At 45.2% G+C, this 18,496-nt stretch overlaps 1 protein-coding gene across 1 annotated transcript in view; it reads left to right on the top strand.

Moving 5' to 3' along the window:
• Positions 1–2,849: 2,849 nt before the first annotated feature.
• LOC134572198 (mucin-3A-like) overlaps positions 2,850–18,496 on the top strand; it is a 40,484-nt gene continuing 24,837 nt past the window's right edge. The window contains exon 1 of the mRNA XM_063431008.1: positions 2,850–3,270. Within this exon, the coding sequence (XP_063287078.1) occupies positions 3,243–3,270 (28 nt within the window). The 5' untranslated portion in view covers positions 2,850–3,242. The remainder of the gene's footprint in view (positions 3,271–18,496) is intronic.

Below are 18,496 nucleotides of genomic sequence, written 5' to 3'. Positions count from 1 at the left end.
CTAATGAAACAGCCCCATCAACACCAAGTACTAAATTCACTTCTATACCAACTAAAAATGAGTCAACTCCATCAACTCCAAAAACAACTGTAACTTTTATACCAACTACAAATGAGACAACTCCATCAACTCCAAATATGACTGTAACTTCAATACCAAGTACAATTGCGACTACTTCATCAACACCAAGTACTACATTCACTTCTATACCAACTCTAAATGAGACCACTCCATCAACTCCTAATACAACTGTAACTTTAATATCAACTACTAATGAGACAACACCCTCAACTCCAAGTACTACTGTAACTTCTATACCAACTAAAAATGAGTCAACTCCATCAACTCCAAAAACAACTGTAACTTTTATACCAACTACAAATGAGACAACTCCATCAACTCCAAATATGACTGTAACTTCAATACCAAGTACAATTGCGACTACTTCATCAACACCAAGTACTACATTCACTTCTATACCAACTCTAAATGAGACCACTCCATCAACTCCTAATACAACTGTAACTTTAATATCAACTACTAATGAGACAACACCCTCAACTCCAAGTACTACTGTAACTTCTATACCAAGTAAAAATGAGACAACTCCATCAACTCCAAATACGATTGTAAGTTCAATACCAATTACAATTGTGACAACTTCTTCAACACCAAATACTTCTTTCACTTCATTACCAACTAAAAATGAGACCACTACAATAACTCCAAATACAACTGTAACTTTTATACCAACTACTAATGAGACAACTCCATCAACTCCGAGTTCAAATGTAACTTCTATACCAACTACTAATGAAACAGGTCCATCAACACCAAGTACTACATTCACTTCCATACCAATTAAAAATGAGACAACTCCATCAACTCCAAATATGACTGTAACTTCTACACCAACTACAAATGAGACAACACCCTCAACTCCAAGTACTACTGTAACTTCTATACCAACTACAAATGAGACAACTCCATTAACTCCAAGTACGATTGTAAGTTCAATACCTATTACAATTGTGGCAACTTCTTCAACACCAAATACTACTTTTACTTCTATACCAATTAAAAATGAGACCACTTCATCAACTCCAGAAACAACTGTAACGTTTATACCAACTACTAATGAGACAACTCCATCAACTACGACCTCAAATGTAACTTATATACCAACTACAAATGAGACAACTCCATCAACTCCCAATATGATTGTAACTTCAATACCAAGTACAATTGCGACTACTTCATCAACACCAAGTACTACATTCACTTCTATACCAACTCTAAATGAGACCATTCCATCAACTCCTAATACAACTGTAACTTTAATACCAACTACTAATGAGACAACACCCTCAACTCCAAGTACTACTGTAACTTCTATACCAAGTAAAAATGAGACAACTCCATCAACTCCAAATACGATTGTAAGTTCAATACCAATTACAATTGTGACAACTTCTTCAACACCAAATACTTCTTTCACTTCATTACCAACAAAAAATGAGACCACTACAATAACTCCAAATACAACTGTAACTTTTATACCAACTACTAATGAGACAACTCCATCAACTCCGAGTTCAAATGTAACTTCTATACCAACTACTAATGAAACAGGTCCATCAACACCAAGTACTACATTCACTTCTATACCAACTAAAAATGAGACAACTCCATCAACTCCAAAAACAACTGTAACTTTTATACCAACTACTAATGAGACAACACCCTCAACTCCAGGTACTACTGTAACTTATATACCAACTACTAATGAGACAACTTCATCAACACTAAGTACTACTGCAACTTCTACACCAACTACAAATGAGACAACACCCTCAACTCCAAGTACTACTGTAACTTCTATACCAACTACAAATGAGACAACTCCATCAACTCCTAGTACGATTGTAAGTTCAATACCTATTACAATTGTGACAACTTCTTTAACACCAAATACTACTTTTACTTCTATACCAATTAAAAATGAGACCACTTCATCAACTCCAGAAACAACTGTAACTTTTATACCAACTACTAATGAGACAACTCCATCAACTACGACCTCAAATGTAACTTCTATACCAACTACAAATGAGACAACTCCATCAACTCCCAATATGATTGTAACTTCAATACCAGTTACTATTGTGACAACTTCATTAACACCAAATACTACTTTCACTTTTATTCCAACTAAAAATGAGACCACTCCATTAATTCCAAGCACAAATATAACTTCTATTCCAACTACAAATGCGACAACTTCATCAACTTCAATTACTAAATTCCCTTCTATACCAACTATAAAAGAAACCACTCCATTAACTCCAAATACAAATGTAACTTCCATTCCAACTACATATGAGACAACTCCATCAACACCAAGTACGTCTGTAACTTCTATTCCAACTACAAATGAGACAACACCCTCAACTCTAAGTACTACTGTAACTTTTTTACCAACTACAAATGAGACAACTCCATCAACACCAAGTATGTCTGTAACTTCTATTCCAACTACAAATGAGACAATACCTTCAACTCCAAGTACTACTGTAACTTCTACACAAACTACAAATGGGACAACTCCATCAACTCCAAGTATGATTGTAAGTTCAATACCAATTACAATTACAATTGAGACAACTTCTTCAACACCAAATACTACTTTCACTTCATTACCAACTAAAAATGAGACCACTCCATCAGTAACAAGCACAACTGTAACTTCTGTCCCAACTATAAATGAGACAACTTCACCAGGACATAATATTACTTTTACTTCTGTACCAACTACAAATATTACAACTCAATCAAGTGCATTTGTATCTTTTCTACCAACAACATTAAATACATCTGTAAGTACTATTCTAACAAGAAGTACAACTTTAACTTCTGTTTCAACAACAAGTGCTGTAACTAGAACACTGATTACATTCTCTACTTCGAAACCAGTGTCTACCTCTGGCACATGGACAACATCAACTACAGCAATTAGTACGCCTTCCACAACTCCTACAGTTGACTGGGGAACACTGACCACTCATGAGTGGGGTACTCCATGCACTCCATGTGTTTATGACAATTTTACATCCTCACCTTGGACAGGTGGAATTACGGATGAGGTGTCAGTACCACAGTATAACAGCAGTATTAGTACTCTCTACTCCAGCACTACAAAATCGCCATTGACATCCGTGACATCTATTTCTACAAATGAAATCATGTTTTCCTCTACGCCATTGGTACCAGGTAATCCTAATATAAATTCCATAATATTACGCCATCAGTAATATATTAAAAAAACATGCGCTTATAATGTAAAATAGTTTATGATTAGAAGGACCATAGAACATATGATGATCACTGTATGATTTTAGACAATATTTAGTTTTGAGATGTCGTTGATATTTTATATTCATATTACCTGTATTTCAGCTAATTATATAGAGGTTATTATTCCACAAATCTCACTATGTAAGATATTATCATGAATTTAGATTTTGCTGGTTCTACTGCATGTATTGGCTTGTTATTATCCAACTTATTAACACATTGAAAGGATGACGTGCAAGATTCTAAGATTCTGACCGACTTTCTGTCCCTAATTACTTTCCAATTAGCAGTCATTCTGAACATGTTTGTGGATATTAGGAGGGTTATTTACTATAGCAAGATTGCTCTTAATTAAAGGTCAATTCAAGGAGAATCTTAAATTTAAGGGCAAATATGGCAAACTGTAAAAATGATCAAATTCAGCTATTTTGGCCTTAAATGGAAAATTTACTTGAAAGTGTCACCTCCCCCCTCCTCCCCCCTCCCCCCTTGTAAAATGATTGTTTCATAAAGATAGAAGCATTAGGAAATCCTCATTCTGACTGTTTTGGATTTTCACAGAAATCCCGACCCAGTCAAGAGACATATTGTATTTCTCCTCTGTCTGACTTTCTTTGTCTCCGGGGGGAATCGTAGTGTCTTTCTCGTGACAGCTACAGGGATTTAGCTGTGTCTATTGAGGATGCCGCGGTACTTGTACGCAAAGGCCACTTGAAATTACCTTTGAGTTCCTGACACATCTCACTTTATTTAAAGGGACATTATAGTCACCAGAACAACTACAGCTTATTGTACAGTATACAGCTTAATGTATTTGTTCTGGTGAGTATAATCATTCCCTTCAGGGTTTTTGCTGTAAACACTGTCTTTTCAGAGAAAATGCAGTGTTTACATTACAGCCTAGGGACACCCCCACTGGCCACTCCTCAGATGGCTGCTAGTGGTGCTTACTGGGGCAATGCTGCATAGTGTGACTGACATTCAGTGTCTCCACCCTCTGCATGCAGATACTGAACTTTCCTCATAGAGATGCATTGATTCAATGTACCTTTATGAGGAGATGCTGATTGGCCAGGGCTGTGTTTGGCTTGTGCTGGCTCTGCCCCTGATCTGCCTCCTTGACAGTTTCAGACAATTCTATGGGGAAGCATTGTGATTGGCTCAGACCACCACTTCTGATGATGTCAGCCAAGCAGGCAGATCAGGGACAGAGACAGCAGCAGCAAACTTCAATAAAGGTACGATTTTACTATATTAAGGTGGGAAGGGGGAGGCAGGGGGTTCGATTGTGGCTTTTAGATTTTAGGGTCAGAAATACATGATTATGTTCCCAACACTATAGTGCTCCTTTAATAACCCAGGAAGAGTATACTGGTCACATGAGTATTATTAGTATATTGTTCCTAGTGGTTAAAAGGATAAGAAAAATAATATAGTGATATAAGTAGTGGATTCAATTCAAGCAGACCCATTATAAAATAGCCAAGAGACGCACGTGTTCTTAGCTAGAACTTCCAGATTAGTGACACACTCGCTACGTTTTGGTAATAACTGTAATAGGATTAGTCCAAATAGGATGAAGATAGAAAATACCGGAGCGGGGAACCTTGATTACTATTTATATAACATATGACAACTAAGACAACACATAACAAAAAAGTCTAGTTTCAATGGCATTATATCCTCAATAAATTCTACATATTGGAGCTATGTGACCCAGTTTGTGAAGTTGGTAATTTGAGGATTAGAAAAAAAAAAGTAGAAGTAAAATATGTAAAAAAACTATTAAAAAAAAAAAGAAACACATACAAAATCTCAAAGTAGCTAAATACAAAAAGTCCTTTATTAACATACCTTATTCTAAAAATGATTTCAAATGACAGATCTGGGGAATGGTGTTAATCATAAACTGCCAGCAGGGGGAAGCATTATCCATTCTTTTAAAATGGTTTTGACAATTAATGAAATCAATATGATAGTGAGGAGAGAATTGCTCCAAGATTCTGGGCACCATCATCTCTCCTGACTGGCAGTCAGTGTCAACTCTCTTGCTCATAAATAGATATGGGAACATAAAACAGAATCAACAAAATCAGTTTCACCCCTGCTCTGTTTAGGTAGTAAAACAGCAAATCTACTGTAACACTTAGAGTTGAACGAACTCGAGCTGAAAACTTCGGGTTCGTACCGAACATTACGTTTTTTTGGACCCCGGACATGAACACAGACATATCACTGTATGTACAGGTTGGAGTTCGTAGTACAGCGTTATAAAGACGCGTTTTGAAAGGCCGCAGGGCAGCCAATCAACAAGCGTTTGACTCGTGTGCCCTTAGAAGCCATCACAGCCATGCCAACCTTATGTCCTCCCCCCCTGGCCCCCAAACCCCTGCGCGGCAGGTGTGGGCCCTAAATAACAATAAGGGGGGACTTAATGTCCTCCCCCCGGCCCCCACCCCTGAGTGTTGGGTGGGGGCCATAAATAAAAATTGAGGGGTTACCAAATGTCCTCCCCCCGGCCCCCACCCCTGCGTGGCGGGTGGGGGCCCTAAATATCAATAAGGGGGGGAACCTACTGTCCGGCCCCCACCCCTGAGCCATGGGTGGGGGCCATAAATAAAAATTGAGGGGGAACTAATGTCCTCCCCCCCGACCCCCACCCCTGCTCGGCAGGTGGGGGCCCTAAATAACAATAAGAGGATGGGACCTAATGTCCTCCCCACCGGCCCCCATCCCTGAGTGGTGGGTGTGGGCCATAAATAAAAATTAGGGGGGGGAGGGACCTAATGTCCTCCCCCAGCTCCCACCCCTGCGCGGAAGATAGGACCCTAAATAACAGTAAGGGGAGGGGGACCAACTGTCCTCCCCCCGGCCCTCACCCCTGCACGGCGGGTGGGGGCCCTAAATAACAATAAGGGGGGACCTAATGTCCTCCCCCCTGGCCCCCACCCCTGCGCTGGGTCATTCACTAGGGTACTAGTTGAACGATTGAGGGTGATTATTTAATCTATTATTCACCCAGACGAGTCAGGTTCTGTGCCAAACAGTGAAATTAGAGAGAGCACGACTAAAATTATAAACATTATGACCTATGTACAAAAAGAAAATATTCCGGCTATTCTGTTAGGGGTAGATGCTAAAAAAGCATTTGACCGGGTCAGTTGTCCGTTTATGTATGAGGTTTTGAGTCAGAGATAGGTGAAAACTTCTTATGTTGGATTAAAGCCATTTATAATTCCCCAACGGCCAGAGTTAATTGTACAATTTCAAACCATTTCCCCATAACCAATGGTACAAGGCAGAGGTGCCCACTATCCCCATTGCTATTTATCTTGACCTTAGAACCATTCTTGAATGCAGTAAGGATGAACAATAAGATACAGGATATTAGGTTCTTAAAGGAACTGTTGAAATTAGCAGCATACGCTGACGACATCCTGTTGACTATTCCAACACCCTTAAAATCACTAAAGTTTGTATTAAGAGAATTTAAAACATATAGTTATCTTTCAAATTCAAAGTTAACACCTCTAAGTGCAAAGTCCTAAGCATGAATTTTAATTTAGAACAGAATAAGAAAATCTTTGAAAAAAATACCAGCTTAAAGAGGTACATCAGGCACTTAAGTATCTAGGTGTCATGATTCCCCCCCAGATAAAGACCCCTTTGTTTTTAATTACATTCCACTGTGTTACAGACCTCCCAGTCAGTGGATTATTACTAGAAATGTGTTCCTCTTTTTATACAACCTTTTTCCCATTATTCGTCTGTTTCCCTGCTTTATTACGTTCAACCGAACCATCTACCGAAAAACCGACCACCCAGAAGGGAAGTGTGCTGCTTGTTAACCTTTTTGACCCCCTTTCACACAGTGGTTAACCGCAGACACTTCCATCTCCCGAACAGTCGGCTGGGTGGTCGTCGTTCGTATGAACAACACGTGGCGGCGGCCATCTTAACCTATCGAACGCCCAGCAGTGTTTTGTCATCAACTGCATGAAACAATTTTCGCCAACTCTTTCTACACGAACACCGCTGGGACTTTCAGACTTCCAGCATTCGTTCAGATTCATACGAACGAAGTGGCGTTCGGTACTTTTAACTCACGAACCACACCGACCCTGAGGACTGAAAACCCTGGAACTTATTATAGACAGACTTATGCCGAACGGTCGGTGAAAACACTTGAATCCCATGGCGTTCTGACTGTGTTTGTGGGATCTGAGCACTTTTCGGACATATTGGGCGCTCAGATCCAAGCTATCTGTGGATGTTTCGAACGTGGGGGTTTAGTTATGGAGAATATAAGTAACGCTTTTTAATGTGTTTTGTTACAGTTTAACTTAGCTTCTGTAACTGTATTCCAGTCCTCCACAAAGACCTGCATAAAAGCCAGCCTGTGGCACTCATTAAACCAGTTCATGCTTGACCCTCAACACAGAGCTTGTCTCATGCTTGGGGGGATATTTCTTCAAGGTTCCTGTTCAGTGCATGGGATTATTCGGAAGCAGACTTCATACTGTCAAGATTACTGTTTGATCCAGCACGTAGAACTGTATAGCACGGATGACAAATAAGTAACGTATTACCGGTCCTTAGAATGGCCGGATTTAACATAGAATAGTCAAAATACTAGCCGAGGTCAGGGAACACAGAAAGGGACGCAGCGATGATGTAACGGATCGCCTGGCACCCCGACTTGGTACCTCCGTTAATGGATGCTCCTAGCGCTTCCTGAGGACTCCAAGCACTCTGGCAGACACCACAATCACCGAATCCGAGAAACCTTTTGTAACGGATCGCCTGGCACCCCGACTTGGTACCTCCGTTAATGGATGCTCCTAGTGCTTCCTGAGGACTCCAAGCACTCTGGCAGACACCATAATCACCGAATCCGAGAAACCTTTAAATTCTCCCAAGCGTATGAATGCTGTAGACCATTGAATAGGAACCATACGAATAGGCTTGTACTCCTAGCAGTCAACTGGAACAGCATACAATAAATCCTTCCCCCAATAATGAGACGACACATCACTTTGAGGGTAAAACAGGAACTCTGGACTGGGACATCCAGCCTGGCTTTTATTCACAATCCACAAAACATAGTGCTGCTCAGAGGGTTTTGCAGAACAACCAATAAACACATTACAACACATACAATGCAAGTACAGCAGCCAATCAGACACAATGGGACAATAGAAACACACCCAGCATATTCCTCCCCTCTGCTTAGGAGATAATTGAGTCAATTACTGTATCTACTCAATTATCTCCAAACTGAAAAGTTACACTTTTTATACATTTTTATAACTTGGTGAGTTAACATCGTACATACATAAAACTTATATTATTTTAACCAGTATAACTTGGGGACAAACATATCCGAAATTCACTTGAATAGGTTCAGGGGTTTAACGGTTAGGTCGAAGTCCTTTGTTTTCACTTGCAAGCATGGCTTTTCCTTGTCCCTGGGACAACACCCTGCTGGAGAACAATGGATCCGGGGGAGGGGAAAAGGAATTGTCCAAAAAGTTTCAGTATGTCCATACACTGTTTTTAAAAGGCCAGCACAGTACAATAAAAGTCCATTCACTGTGCTTAAAGGGCCAGTAGCCGCACAATAAAATACAATATGCCCAAATATTGCATTCAAAAGTACAACTTTACCAGGGGCCATAGTCAGCAGGTAGGAGGCGGGCAGCCAGGCCTCTCCAATGCCCAGTGGCGAGGTTGGTTTCGCCACATTTCTCCCCTTTTCCAAACATACTAACAGGGTACCTGACCTCTTGCCGGTCAGTGCCCTTGTTAGTCCAGCAGCCCACCCACAAAACAGAAACAGCAGTACAGTCCACCCACAATGAATGGTTACTACACCTGAGTAATGGAAAAACTTGTCCAGGTCCAGGTGCCTCACCCCGGCTGTGTGGGGGACTGGTAGGCTGTTTTGGTGGGTTGCTGAGTGGGCAGAGACCAGCGGTACTCTGCCCTGGTGCCAGCACTACTACAGGAGTAGTCTGGTTGGAGCCTGGTTGCTGGAGACCGACTGTCTCCCCTTTAGCTGCGCAGCTCTGCTGCTGGAGACCGACCGTCTCCCCTTGAGTTACACAACTCTGCTGCTGGAGACCGACTGTCTCCCCTTTAGTTACACAGCTCTGCTGCTGGAGACAGACTGTCTCCCCTTTGGCTAAACAGCCCTGTTGTGGGGGGGCAGGACCGACTGTCCCTACCCCCTGTGCTGGAAGTGCAGAGACCACGGTCCCATCTGCACAGGTGTGGGGCTTACAGTCTCCCCCTGGTACATTAAGCTGCCGCTGGGGAGAGGTGGTAACCAGCTCCTCTCCCATTAGAACACTCTGCCCATTGATGATCCGCCGCTGGGGAGAGGTGGTAACAATCTCCTCTCCCATTAGAACACTCTGCCGCTGGGGAATGGAGACTGGGCTCTCTATTCCCTGTACATTAATGATCCGCCGCTGGGGAGAGGTGGTAACAATCTCCTCTCCCATGCATACTTCCCGTCTCTGCGGAGGGAGACCGACTGTCTCTCCTCCCAGCACAGAGTCCTGCTGTGGGGAAAAGGGGGCTGGGCTCTCCATTCCCTGCTGGATACTCTGCCGCTGGGGAATGGAGACTGGGCTCCCAATCCCCAACAAATCACACTGCCGCTGGGGAGGGAGGACGGCCCCTTCAGCTCCCTGTAACTTGGGCGCAGAGACCACGGTCCCATCTGCGCTGGTGTGGGGCTTACTGTCTCCCCTTGGTGTGCTAAGCTGCCGCTGGGGAGAGGGGGTAACAAACTCCTCTCCCTTACACACTTTCAGCCGCTGGGGAGCAGGGCTGACCCTCTGTACTCCCTGTAGGCAGGGCGCAGAGACCACGGTCCCATCTGCGCTGGTGAGGGGTTTACTGTCTCCCCTTGGTGAGCTGCGCTGCCGCTGGGGAGAGGGAATAACAAACTCCTCTCCCTTACACACCTTCAGCCGCTGGGGAGAGGGGATAACAGGCTCCTCTCCCTGCACCGTAGAATGCCGCTGGGGAGCAAGAACGGCACCTTCAGCTCCCTGTAACGCACACTGCCGCTGGGGATCTGGGCCGACTGCCCAGCATCCCTGTAGGGCCGGTAGAGAGACCGCAGTCCCATCTCCACCTGCCATCTGTGGGTCTTCCCAGGACCAATCCGTGAGGCCCCGCAACATTTGTGAGTAAGGGCCCGGTGGAGAGACCTTGGTCCCATCTCTACCTGCCTGTTGTGGTTCCTCACAGGACCAGTCTATGAGGACCCCCACTTCGGGTTCCTCCCGCCGCCTCAGGGAAAGACGGCTAACCTCCTCGGATGCAGCCTCTACTCGGCTGCTGTACCGCTCCTGCTGCTGAGCATACTTCCTCTCTTTTGCCAACCGGAATTCTCGGTCCAGCCTTGTGTTTCGCTCAGCCATGACCTGGTTCCAGATCACCCGGCGTGTCTCCATGGGTATATCATCCCCATACTCGGCCACTCGCTGCCTCACCTCGGCCAGCCAATCATCTCCAGAGCCAGAACCTTCCATACTTGTCTGCTCCCAGGGGCGCTGCACGACTGCTAGCGTTGCCCTCAATTTGTAAATCCAAACAGTGTCTCTGAGCTGCTTTACCTCACACTAGGACGCCATCCCACCGCTTGCCACCAATGTAACGGATCGCCTGGCACCCCGACTTGGTACCTCCGTTAATGGATGCTCCTAGTGCTTCCTGAGGACTCCAAGCACTCTGGCAGACACCATAATCACCGAATCCGAGAAACCTTTAAATTCTCCCAAGCGTATGAATGCTGTAGACCATTGAATAGGAACCATACGAATAGGCTTGTACTCCTAGCAGTCAACTGGAACAGCATACAATAAATCCTTCCCCCAATAATGAGACGACACATCACTTTGAGGGTAAAACAGGAACTCTGGACTGGGACATCCAGCCTGGCTTTTATTCACAATCCACAAAACATAGTGCTGCTCAGAGGGTTTTGCAGAACAACCAATAAACACATTACAACACATACAATGCAAGTACAGCAGCCAATCAGACACAATGGGACAATAGAAACACACCCAGCATATTCCTCCCCTCTGCTTAGGAGATAATTGAGTCAATTACTGTATCTACTCAATTATCTCCAAACTGAAAAGTTACACTTTTTATACATTTTTATAACTTGGTGAGTTAACATCGTACATACATAAAACTTATATTATTTTAACCAGTATAACTTGGGGACAAACATATCCGAAATTCACTTGAATAGGTTCAGGGGTTTAACGGTTAGGTCGAAGTCCTTTGTTTTCACTTGCAAGCATGGCTTTTCCTTGTCCCTGGGACAACACCCTGCTGGAGAACAATGGATCCGGGGGAGGGGAAAAGGAATTGTCCAAAAAGTTTCAGTATGTCCATACACTGTTTTTAAAAGGCCAGCACAGTACAATAAAAGTCCATTCACTGTGCTTAAAGGGCCAGTAGCCGCACAATAAAATACAATATGCCCAAATATTGCATTCAAAAGTACAACTTTACCAGGGGCCATAGTCAGCAGGTAGGAGGCGGGCAGCCAGGCCTCTCCAATGCCCAGTGGCGAGGTTGGTTTCGCCACACCTTTTAATTCTCCCAAGCATATGAATGCTGTAGACCATTGAATAGGAACCATACGAATAGGCTTGTACTCCTAGCAGTCAACTGGAACAGCATGCAATAAATCCTTCCCCCAATAATGAGACGACACATCACTTTGAGGGTAAAACAGGAACTCTGGACTGGCTCATCCAGCCTGGCTTTTATTACACTAATCCACATACAGGCCACACCCAGGGGGAGGCATAAAATAACCAATCACATACATGGTTCAGCCCACACATCCCCTCCCCTCAGATAACATTAAACTCAATTATCCGGTACACTTTTTCAGCCAAGTTCTGGATGTACCCCAAAACCCGGGGGTACACCTTTAAATCCAGCATCGCTGGATAGCCCTTATTCAGGGGGACAACATATTCAAAATTCAAGTCATTCGGATGAATGGTTCGTGAGATATGGGGTTCCAAAGATTTGACCGACCGCATGGGTAAAGTATCCGAAAACAGTTCCATGCATTTTGGCCCTGCGGTCGGTCACAAACAAGGGAATGAAAACAGGCGAATTGCCTGTGTTATAGAGCCTGGAGAGGGTTTGAATGAATTCCCTTGTTTATGGGGTTCTTTCTACCGAACGGCGGGTCTTTCGGTAGTTTCCATACAAATTTCTGGAAGTATGGAGGTCTCAGCGGTGTTTGCCTAGTCAAGTGTCCGATTTTAGTTCCAGACACTCGACGGCAAAACACCGCTGTTCGGTAGTTTAAGATGGCCGCCGCCACGTGTTTGTTTCCCGAATGGCGGCCACCCAGAGGACAAAGAATACATTACATGGATTGCCAATTACCCGTTTGCAACATTGTTGCAAACTGTAATTGGAGGCACACTTATTCCTGGGTGGTCTGGTTGTTCGGTAGTTTCACTCAATATAATAAATGGAGTGATTCTACCGAACAATCAGATGAATGCTGCATACATATCCCAGGTTAAACTTAATACACATATAATATTACAGGCAGTACACTAGAATATGTATCACAGTCTTAAAGGCACAGTAGTCCCAAAAGTCCCAATATGTCCATAGATGCTGTTAAAAGGGCCAGTAGCAGCAATATACAGTACAATATGCCCCAAATAACCCAGGGGCCATAGTCAGCAGGTAGGAGGCTAGCAAACAGGCTTCTCCAGGGCCCAGTGGCGAGGTTGGTTTCGCCACATTTCTCCCCTTTTCCAAACAGACTAACAGGGTACCTGACCTCTTGCCGGTCAGTGCCCTTGTTAGTCCAGCAGCCCACCCACAAAACAGAAACAGCAGTACAGCCCACCCACAATAAATGGTTACTACACCTGAGTAAGAGAAAAACTTGTCCGGGTCCAGGTGCCTCACCATGGCTGTGTGGGGGACTGGTAGGCTGTTTTGGTGGGTTGCTGAGTGGGCAGAGCCCAGCGGTACTCTGCCCTGGTGCAAGCACTACCCCGGGAGTAGTCTGGTTGGAGCCTTGCTGGAGACCGACTGCCTCCCCTTTAGCTGCGCAGCTCTGCTGCTGGAGACCGACTGTCTCCCCTTTAGTTACACAGCTCTGCTGCTGGAGACAGACTGTCTCCCCTTTGGCTAAACAGCCCTGTTGTGGGGGGGCAGGACCGACCGTCCCTACCCCCTGTGCTGGAAGTGCAGAGACCACGGTCCCATCTGCACAGGTGTGGGGCTTACAGTCTCCCCCTGGTACATTAAGCTGTCGCTGGGGAGAAGTGGTAACCAGCTCCTCTCCCATTAGAACACTCTGCCCATCGATGATCCGTCGCTGGGGAGAGGTGGTAACAATCTCCTCTCCCATGCCTACTTTCAGTCTTTGTGGAGGGAGACCGACTGTCTCTCCTCCCAATTCAGTGTCCTGCTGCTGGGGAATAGAGACTGGGCTCTCTATTCCCAAACAATCATGCTGCTGCTGGGGGGTAGGACCAACTACCTCTGCCCCCTGTAACTCAGCCTTCCGCTGGGGAAGGAGGACGCTGCTCTCCTCTCCCTGCACTTCACACTGCCTTCCCGGCATATCACTCTGCTGCTGGGGGGAAGGACCAACTACCTCTGCCCCCTGTAACTCAGCCTGCCGCTGGGGAATGGAGACTGGGCTCCCAATTCCCTGTGATTCACACTGCCGCTGGGGAATGGAGACTGGGCTCCCAATTCCCAACAAATCACACTGCCGCTGGGGAGGGAGGACGGCCCCTTCAGCTCCCTGTAACTTGGGCGCAGAGACCACGGTCCCATCTGCGCTGGTGAGGGGTTTTCTGTCTCCCCTTGGTGGGTTAGGTTGTCGGTGGGGAGAGGGGGTATCAGGCGCCTCTCCCTGCACTGTAGACTGCCGCTGGGGATCAGGGCTGACCCTCTGTACTCCCTGTAGGCAGGGCGCAGAGACCACAGTCCCATCTGCGCTGGTGAGGGGCTTACTGTCTCCCCTTGGTGAGCTGTGCTGCCGCTGGGGAGAGGTAATAACAGGCTCCTCTCCCTGAACCGTAGACTGCCGCTGGGGATCTGGGCCAACTGCCCAGCATCCCTGCAGGGCCGGTAGAGAGATCTCGGTCCCATCTTCACCTGCCATCTGTGGGTCTCTCCAGGACCAGTCTATGAGGTCCCCAACTTCTGCAGCTGGTAGTGAAGCAGGGGGTACCTCAGCCACCTTTTCCCAGCTGTAGGCTAGCAGGTCTGGGTCTGCCACCCAGTTTTCCCGGTCTGCGTCCCTGCTCTGCGGCTGGCAGGAATTTAATAGTTCTACATAGTCCATCTCCAGCTCTCGTTCCATGGCAGCGAAACGGCGGAGGTCTTGTCCCAGTCCAATAGATCTCGGGCCCTGTATCATCTCACCTCGGTAATGAAAGATAGCCCAGTACCGTGACTCTGCTGGACTGCCGAAGTCGACATCCTCCACTAAGGCTTTCCACAACAGGCCAGGGCTCGTGTAGTTCTCCCCCTCTGGCTGGATGCCCTCTGCCCTCCACGTCTCTGGCTGGACAGTGCACCACCACAGTGCCCGGTATGAGGTGTCCAAGCTCAGTTCCCTTTCCACGAGGTACTCGAGTTGTCTTACCCGCTGCCCTCCAGGTTGGTCTCCCAGAAGCGGCATCCGCCAGGCCATTTGTTCCTCCAACCGGTATGCGACACCAGGAAGGCGCTGTTGCCGTTGATACTGGACTTCCTCCAGGGCATCGTACCATAATTCTATCCGGGCATTATCTCTCCATTCTAATTCACTCTCTTCCTCAGGTGTGTGTGTTGCCCAGGGGTCTACGAACCCCATTTTCCCAAATCTTTATGTAAACAGGGACGCTGTATGCACACCAGCGTCGCCCTCAATTGTAAATCCAAACGCACTGTGTCTCCGAGCTGCTTTACCTCGCACTAGGACGCCATCCCACCGCTTGCCACCAATGTAACGGATCGCCTGGCACCCCGACTTGGTACCTCCGTTAATGGATGCTCCTAGCGCTTCCTGAGGACTCCAAGCACTCTGGCAGACACCACAATCACCGAATCCGAGAAACCTTTTAATTCTCCCAAGCATATGAATGCTGTAGACCATTGAATAGGAACCATACGAATAGGCTTGTACTCCTAGCAGTCAACTGGAACAGCATGCAATAAATCCTTCCCCCAATAATGAGACGACACATCACTTTGAGGGTAAAACAGGAACTCTGGACTGGCTCATCCAGCCTGGCTTTTATTACACTAATCCACATACAGGCCACACCCAGGGGGAGGCATAAAATAACCAATCACATACATGGTTCAGCCCACACATCCCCTCCCCTCAGATAACATTAAACTCAATTATCCGGTACACTTTTTCAGCCAAGTTCTGGATGTACCCCAAAACCCGGGGGTACACCTTTAAATCCAGCATCGCTGGATAGCCCTTATTCAGGGGGACAACATATTCAAAATTCAAGTCATTCGGATGAATGGTTCGTGAGATATGGGGTTCCAAAGATTTGACCGACCGCATGGGTAAAGTATCCGAAAACAGTTCCATGCATTTTGGCCCTGCGGTCGGTCACAAACAAGGGAATGAAAACAGGCGAATTGCCTGTGTTATAGAGCCTGGAGAGGGTTTGAATGAATTCCCTTGTTTATGGGGTTCTTTCTACCGAACGGCGGGTCATTCGGTAGTTTCCATACGAATTTCTGGAAGTATGGAGGTCTCAGCGGTGTTTGCCTAGTCAAGTGTCCGATTTTAGTTCCAGACACTCGACGGCAAAACACCGCTGTTCGGTAGTTTAACATGGCCGCCGCCACGTGGTTGTTTCCCGAATGGCGGCCACCCAGAGGACAAAGAATACATTACATGGATTGCCAATTACCCGTTTGCAACATTGTTGCAAACTGTAATTGGAGGCACACTTATTCCTGGGTGGTCTGGTTGTTCGGTAGTTTCACTCAATATAATAAATGGAGTGATTCTACCGAACAATCAGCTGAATGCTGCATACATATCCCAGGTTAAACTTAATACACATATAATATTACAGGCAGTACACTAGAATATGTATCACAGTCTTAAAGGCACAGTAGTCCCAAAAGTCCCAATATGTCCATAGATGCTGTTAAAAGGGCCAGTAGCAGCAATATACAGTACAATATGCCCCAAATAACCCAGGGGCCATAGTCAGCAGGTAGGAGGCTAGCAAACAGGCTTCTCCAGGGCCCAGTGGCGAGGTTGGTTTCGCCACAGATGAGGAAAGTCAGGAGTCAGGATACCAGAATATAGAGAAGTCAATAAACAAAGCCAAAGTCAAAAACCAGGTAGAAAACTAATAACAGGAACGCGCTCTCGGACAGCCACAAGGGAAATCACGACAGGGCACTGAGCAGGATGAGAATTGGCCTAAATACCCCTCCTCTAGATCTGATAGGCTGTAACCGGCCTTTGATCCCAAAGTCAGTTACCAGGTTTCATTTGCATAATTGCTGCTCAGCATTAACCCTTCTGTGGATTAGGTTGCTGCTCGGCACAACTTTTCCTGTGTGGACAGTAAATGTCATTAACCACATTTCTATAAGCGGATGAATACGTGACACATACTTGGGGGAAAGAACATGTGATAGTGTGTGATAGTACCCCTTCCATACCCAGGGTACTATTACACACTGCTTAAAAGAAATTACCTAAATGTGAGAAATTGGTTATTTCCACATATATCATGGATGGGGAGTATGTCCTTCCGAGAGTATTTTTTCTGTTCCAAGCAATTCCAATTCTGATACCAAAGTCATTGCTTAATCAGATTAGGCAGTTGGTTATTAGATATAGCTGGGGAAAGAATTCTCCTTACCTTGCTTATGTCATGCTCACTCATATTTCTGGCCGTGTTCCTGCTTCTAGTCTCCACTCCAGCGGTTCCAATGCCGACCGCTGCAGTTCTGCCCTCTTTTATGACGCGGCACGCACGCTGACGTCATGACGCTAATGATGTCATCACTTTGCGTGCATGCCGACGTCATGATGCCAATGATGTTACGGCCCACCAAAACGTCTGGATTCAACCGTTTTGGGAGCGTGGCTTCCAATTTAAAGAGCCAACCTATAAAAGGCTGGTTCACACATAGGACTTTGCCTTGTTGTGGTTCTTCTGTTAGTTCCCATTAGTGCTTTATATCTGGTTGTTCTTTTTGGTATTTTGACTTAGGCTATCGTGACTACTCTCTATGCTCCTATTTTGACTCGGCTCATGTACCTCGACTATCCTAATATCTGGTTTCCTGACTCGGCTTGTATACCTTGTTTTCGTGATTTCTGGCTCCCTCGAACCTGGCTTGTTCTTGACTATTCTCTAGCTGTCTAACGTAAAGAGTCTGGCCACTCTAAGGTCCGGTATCCGTTTTTCTATTACATCCTGCAACACGCTGCTATGTCCTGACAGCTTATAATTATTTAGTGAGATATAAGAGTAGTGGGGGACTGGGAGTCCCAGATATATATCAATATTATCAAGCATCTCACTTCACTCGTATATTAGAGTGGTCTCAATTGAAGGAGAAAAGTTGGATCTCTATAAAAAAATAAATTTTTGATCTCCCAATTAACATTGTAGCTTGGATTGAAAATCCAATAAACTATTCAAAACTAAAAAAAATCATCTTTCTATTTCCTCTACCCTGTTTATTTGGAATATGATCGTCAAGCTTGGGAAAATTAGCAGATTCTCAAGTTTCCTCTTCCTGAGCTCACATAACCCAGTTTTCTCAACCAGGAGAAAAAAAATCAGGTCAGCTGAAAGATTTCTAGTGTTGATGAAAATTATGTTAAATTGAGCAAATTTATAAATCCACTCATGGGTAGGTTACTACCAGTGGATAGTTTGTTTCAGTAAGGTGGTAGGACACTTTTTACTTACCTGTAGCTGCAGCATTTCTACCAGAAACATGATATCCCACATAATCGAACTCGTTTTGAGTCATTATCTGAGCAGAAGAAACGTATATCACAATTACTATCTAAATGATATAAATTACTCGGGGAGCAGTCGGGGGAAAAGTTTCCATATTTTAC

Source organism: Pelobates fuscus, chromosome 9, assembly GCF_036172605.1.
Source record: "Pelobates fuscus isolate aPelFus1 chromosome 9, aPelFus1.pri, whole genome shotgun sequence".
Classification (NCBI taxonomy): domain Eukaryota; kingdom Metazoa; phylum Chordata; class Amphibia; order Anura; family Pelobatidae; genus Pelobates; species Pelobates fuscus.
Note: the sequence above shows the minus strand (reverse complement) of the source record. Positions and strands in the feature narration are given on the sequence as shown.